Source organism: Nanorana parkeri, unplaced genomic scaffold (assembly GCF_000935625.1).
Source record: "Nanorana parkeri isolate BGI_ZX_2015 unplaced genomic scaffold, ASM93562v1 scaffold305, whole genome shotgun sequence".
Classification (NCBI taxonomy): Eukaryota; Metazoa; Chordata; class Amphibia; order Anura; family Dicroglossidae; genus Nanorana; species Nanorana parkeri.
Window position 1 is genome coordinate 314,429 of NW_017306573.1, and position 6,000 is coordinate 320,428.

Here is a 6,000-nt window from a genome sequence, read left to right on the forward strand (position 1 = left end):
GCAGTCAACTGCTACCGACCTACGTTCCTCGCATGTCTTGGTGATTTGAAGGACAATAGAGTGATAGACATTTTGCCTCAGCGGCTAGGTGTCCTACCTGGTCAATTAGAAGAGAGTCTACAGGCTGCTGGCCACAAGGTGCAGGTCATTCCAGGTGTATGTGCTAAGCTATGACACCACCGTCCTTTCTACTACAATAAAGCTATCGGCCTTTTCAAGATCCAGCAGCCTGGAGCTCCATTTGGCACGATGGTCCCACTTCCTTGTCCTGCCTGGACTCACGGTGGTGCTTTGCAAGTTGAAGTCCTTTCGGTCTAATGGTGGGACGTTTTACCACATCCAGTTGACGCCAGGTACAAACAGTCATGGAGGTTGCTAGAAGACATCAGACCACATTATTCTAGATAAAGGAACCACTGCTGAGGTAGGGAGATGGTGTAATGTCAGTGGGAATGTTCTATGATGGCCTTATCATCCGCCATATTTGTTTGGATCGGTTGACTTGGACATCTGTGTGACTTGCTGTGGTTACATTCTAAAGCATTATGACTGTAATGTTATGCTTGCCTACCCCCCAAACCAAGGGTTCAATAAAGTTTAATTGAAAATACAAGCGGTGGGAAGACTTTTTTAATGTACCAGGCTCGATTTACATCTCATGGGTCGTCTAGGCCAAAGTCCTAAGTCTAAAGTAAAGCTTATCTCAAGACAAAATCTTTTTTTTAGTTTTGGATAGCGTTGGGAGGAGTTAAACATTTTTGTCAGGTTTTATTTCTGTCGGTGACACCATTGGGGAGATATTCCCTCATTTCCTGTCCTTGTGACGCTGCTACACGAAACTTGGAGAGAGCAGTTGTCACTGGTACAGGAACTTGTACATGGAAAGCCTGATCTCTGTCTATTTCCAAGCTGTTGACCCAAAAAGCACTGAAGCCAGACGCACAGCATGAGAGCCAGACAGCCAACATCTTCAGAAGGAAGGGTCAGCAATGGCCTGGCTTTCGGAAAAGTTAGGATTTGTATTCCGCACATGCTGGAGCTGAAACTCGGACAAGCCAGACTCGGTGTTGTCACCCTGTGCTGTTCTGTGACAGGTTCACTTTAAATATGTCAGGAACCAATTACAGGAATATCATTGTGAATATCATTATGTATAATTACCACAGAATAGTTTTTTTATTATATTTAAAATTGCTCAAACTTGATATTTATTGAGAAAAATATTATTTATTAACAAATGAAAAAATAATAACATTGAGAGCACTGCCGCCCCGTGGCTTCAGCACTTCCGCTGTATGCGTTGCCATAGTGACCCGCAGCCGGTGATGTGTCGAAAGTGCGAACTTATCGAGTTGTGGGACCGCATTACTTCCGGTTTCCTCAGTACTACGAGGTTTTTACACAAAACATGTTGTGCACGAGCGCCATCCACGGCATTGCCCTATAGACATAGACCACAGCAATAAAGTAATAAAATGATGTAGGATGACAGTAAGCCAGCGCGTTGTTTATCTCCGGTGCCCCACTCAATATGGCCACCGCTTGAGTGGGGCACCTGAGATAAAGAACGCGCTGGCTTACTGTCATCCTACATCATTTTATTACTTTATTGCTGTGGTCTATGTCTATAGGGCAATGCCGTGGATGGCGCTCGTGCACAACATGTTTTGTGTAAAAACCTCGTAGTTCTAAGGAAACTGGAAGTAATGCGGTCCCACAACTCGATAAGTTCGTAGTTTTGATCGATCACTCCCAGCATAGGGACAGACCAATGTGGAGCCACAACCACCGCTAGAGGGCGACCGTCTGCCGTGTGATACGGCAAGTGGCTCTGGGTTCCAAACAGTCATTATCGATAGAACACCGGAAAGTGTTATGACGACGGCCATTTTGTTGTAGCCCGAGATTTGCAATGTTAAACTAGGAAGATTTTTTCAGTTCTACCAGCAAGATATTCGCTTGTCATATTATTGGCTATTGAGGTTGTAAAATATATCAAATAATAAGTGGTTTTATTGTAGTATTTACTAGCAGCTGTGTACACCATTTAGGAAAACAGAGGGAGCCCTGGACCTCAGTAACAGCTCACCAATCACCACTTTGAACAGAAAGTAGGCATAGCGGGTCCCCAGCACAGGGGGCGGCCATTTTGTTGTAGCCCAGAAAAGAAGGTAAGGCTTTCAAGCCGTTTCAGAATCCTTGGTGTGAGGCTGAAGGGTGTGCACCCAGTGAGGAGGAGGAGGTAATAATGTCCTCTTATTCTGACAGAAGGGGTCCCAACGCTCTCTGGTGACCGGGAGGTTGTAGAAAGGTTTTGCCCCTGAAACCAGAGCTGTTCGTGGCTGAGCAGGAGAGGACTGCAGCTTCATATATAAGGTTTCTCCATTTTGAGATGGATCAATGACTTTCATTGTTGCCCTTGTACATTGTCCAGGCATCTGGTGTGAAGAGGCTCATGTTGGCTGGAAATGTATTGTGGGCAATGGTTAGTTTGTTGCCCCGAGCTCACATATAGTGTGGTGGGAATGTCATAGAGTGGGGTGGTTTAGAAGCCACCAGACGTTCCTGGAGAGCTGGAGAACATGGACCTCCACTGACCACGATAGAAACATGGTTAGGTGCCCACTTTATATGTGGGCTTGTTGGCTCCTGAGATTTCCTTTTCCCTCATTTATGGTTTTCTTCTTCCATTGTGCTAGATAACTCCTTCTTGGTTGCAGAACTGCTGATCCCACTCCAGACCCCATCATCGAGGATGAAGAAGAAGCCGAGACACATCAATGACGAGATATTACAGCTCACCCTGGAGATCATCTACCTGCTGACCGGAGAGGTGAGGAGGATCTGGGAGGTCACATGACATCACTCTTATCCCTATTAATAAGACACAGACCTGACCGGAGAGGTGAGGAGGATTCTGGGAGGGTTACATGACATCACTCTGACCTCTATTAATAACCTTAGAGGTAACAGGTGTTATGGGACAGGTAGCTACCGTATGTTTCTGCTTGATACCTATTATTTTATCTCATTATGTAGACTTATGGACCCATAATGCCGAAAAACAGTGATCCTCCACCTCCCTCCCTGACAGATGAGAGGAACCATGACAAGAAGATTCTAGAAGTCATCCAGAAGATCATCGAGCTGCTGACAGGAGAGGTGAGCGGTGTCGGGAATTCTGGGACATGATCCAGGAACAGACAAGGGGTGTGTCTGGATGGTGACTGTATCATTGTGTGTGTCAGGTTCCTATAAGGTGTCAGGATGTCTCTGTCTATCTCTCCATGGAGGAGTGGGAGTATCTAGAAGGACACCGGGATCTCTACAAGGACGTCATGATGGAGAACCGGCCGTTCCTCACATCACCGGGTAAGAGGAGACTTTCATTTCTTAAGTATTGAGGATCCCCCTAGATACACACATCCTCTGATATAAAGACATAGAAACAATGTATTCAGTCAGTGTGTGTGTTTCCTACAGATGGATCCAGGAACAGGAATACACCAGAGAGATGTCCCCGTCCTCTGTATTCCCGGGATTTCACACAGGAACATCAGGAGATCCCTCAGGCTCGTCCTCTGTATTCCTGGGATTCCACACAGGAACATCATAAGATCCTTCAGACCCGTCCTTTGTATTCCCAGAATTCCACACAGGAACATCATGAGATCCCTCAAAATCATCAGGTAGGAAGATCTAACTGAATTAAACGTTTTACATTATCTAGTTACACGGATGCAAAGTGCAGGAACTGTATCAGGTCATTTCTGATTGGCTGCTTTTCTTTGTAGAAAGAAAGTGTCATTAAAACTGAAGTAGAAGAAGAAGAAGGTCCATATGTGATGGGTGATGATGAGTCATGTAAGGAGGAGGAAATCCCTCCAGAGATGAGCACAGGTGAGGAATAGACACAAAGTCACATGATATGGATTTATAAATTGAGTAACCAATCCTCTCCTCCAACTCTTTTGTCTTCCAGATGGATGCCACATGAGGACCAACATGGAGAACTATCCTGTATCTTCTTCAGAGGGTGAAACAGAAGACAACATCCCATTGGACTGTCAAGGGGAAAACCCCATAACCCCCAATCTCCATCCAGTACTTCAGAGTGCAGATCTCTTATCTGTTCCCTCAACACCCAAAGGAAGTCTGTTTGGTCCCATGTACACTTCACCCCACCATAGCGAAATACTTTCTTGTTGCGAGTGCGGTGAATGTTTCACTGAGAGGTTGGAACTTACCATGCACCAAAACTCCCACGCAGCAGGGAAGCCTTTTTCATGCCCCAATTGTGGCAAATGCTTCAAGGAGAGGGGAAATCTCACGGCCCACCTCAAAATTCACACTGGGGAAAAGCCTTTTTCCTGCCCCGAATGTGGGATTTCATTTACGAGCGAACCCCAACTGAGGAGACACAGAAGAGTCCACGCCGGAGAGAAGCCCTTTTCCTGCTCCGAATGCGGCAAAAGCTTTATCCAAAAATTCCGCCTCGTGCAGCACATCCGTACCCACACCGGGGAGAAGCCTTTCTCCTGCCCCCAGTGTGGGAAGAGCTTCGCCTCGAGATCCAGCCTCTTTGTGCATCAAAAAGTTCACTCGTTCGAGAAGCCGCATTCGTGCCCCCAGTGCGGGACCTGTTTTAAGCAGAAAAACAATCTTAAGAAACATCTGAGGAAGCACACCGAAGAAAGACAATTCTCCTGTGCCGAGTGCTGGAAGAGTTTTATGAGGAAGGACGAACTGGAGACTCACCAGAGGTCCCACACAGGAGAGAAACCGTTCTTGTGCCCCGAGTGTGGCAAACGTTTTCAGATGAAGTCTTCTCTTGTTAAGCACACCAAGAACCACACAGGGGAAATGCCATATTCATGCTCCGACTGCGAGAAAAGCTTTCCGACCAAATTCCGGCTGGACAGCCATAGAAGGGTCCATGTCGAGAAACAGCCTTATTATTGTTCTGTGTGCCGGAGGTGTTTTACCCAGAAATCCAGTCTCGTTATACATGAAAGGGTCCACATAGGAGAGGAGCCACTGTCGTGGACAGAGCACGGGGCGTGCTACATGAGGAAGGGGATGTGATCACCCATTAGCTGTCCATTTTGAGAACTTGGGAATTTTCCAATTTTTCTTGGGACCACAGCAAGCTTACAATTCAAGAGTTCCGAAAATTCCATCCAAAAAATGATAGCTCACTAGACCCCCCCAGTAAAGTTGACTTGTGGTGGACAATTCCTTTTGGAGAGTTTCCTCCAGCAGAAATCTGTAGACCATCAGTATGGTTGACTTGTGTTGGAGATTTCCTTTGAAGAGTTTACTCCAGAAGAAACCTGGAGACCCTCAAAGTTGACTTGTGGTGGAGATTTCCTTTGGAGAGTTTCCACCAGAAGAAATCTGGAGTCCCCCAGTAAAGTTGACTTGTGGTGGACATTTCCTTTGGAGTTTCCTCCAGAAGAAATCTGGAGACCCTCAGTAAAGTTGACTTGTGGTGGACATTTCCTTTGGAGTTTCCTCCAGAAGAAATCTGGAGACCCTCAGTAAAGTTGACTTGTGGTGGACATTTCCTTTGGGGAGTTTCCTCCAGAAGAAATCTGGAGACCCCCAGTAAAGTTGACTAGTGGTGGACATTTCCTTTGGGGAGTTTCCTCCAGAAGAAATCTGGAGACCCCCAGTAAAGTTGACTAGTGGTGGACATTTCCTTTGGGGAGTTTCCTCCAGAAGAAATCAGGAGACCCCTCCAGTAAAGTTGACTTGTGGTGGACATCGGGTTTCTCCTAGTTGAGGCATCGAGGATAATAGGGGTCTTTCGACAGCAAACTTTTCTATCTGCTGGATTTGGGTTCTAAATCTTTGTATTGTGTAAGGGGAAAGGTGACACAAGCTATCCTCTCTTGTACAAGAGTTACAAGTAGGGATGTCCCGATACCGGTGCTAGCATCGGAATCGGGCCCGATACAGGGCATTTTGACAAGTACTTGTACTTGTCAAAATGCCCCG

The 6,000-nt window shown here is 46.2% G+C and overlaps 1 protein-coding gene across 1 annotated transcript; it reads left to right on the top strand.

The window, feature by feature from the left end:
• The first annotated feature begins 3,054 nt into the window (after positions 1–3,054).
• On the top strand, positions 3,055–5,085 carry LOC108788094 (zinc finger protein 501-like). Its single transcript, XM_018557828.1, has 4 exons — positions 3,055–3,162; positions 3,648–3,689; positions 3,795–3,900; positions 3,983–5,085. Exons 1-4 carry the CDS (start codon positions 3,055–3,057, stop codon positions 5,083–5,085), a joined length of 1,359 nt encoding a protein of 452 aa, XP_018413330.1.
• Positions 5,086–6,000: the final 915 nt, after the last annotated feature.

Excerpts from the sequence above, each read along its gene's own strand:
- LOC108788094 (XM_018557828.1), top strand. The coding sequence starts at position 3,055 with ATGCCGAAAAACAGTGATCCTCCACCTCCCTCCCTGACAGATGAGAGG. Across the intron at positions 3,163-3,647 it reads TCGAGCTGCTGACAGGAGAG|AATTCCACACAGGAACATCA; the intron begins GTGAGCGGTGTC and ends TTGTATTCCCAG. Across the intron at positions 3,690-3,794 it reads AGATCCCTCAAAATCATCAG|AAAGAAAGTGTCATTAAAAC; the intron begins GTAGGAAGATCT and ends TTTTCTTTGTAG.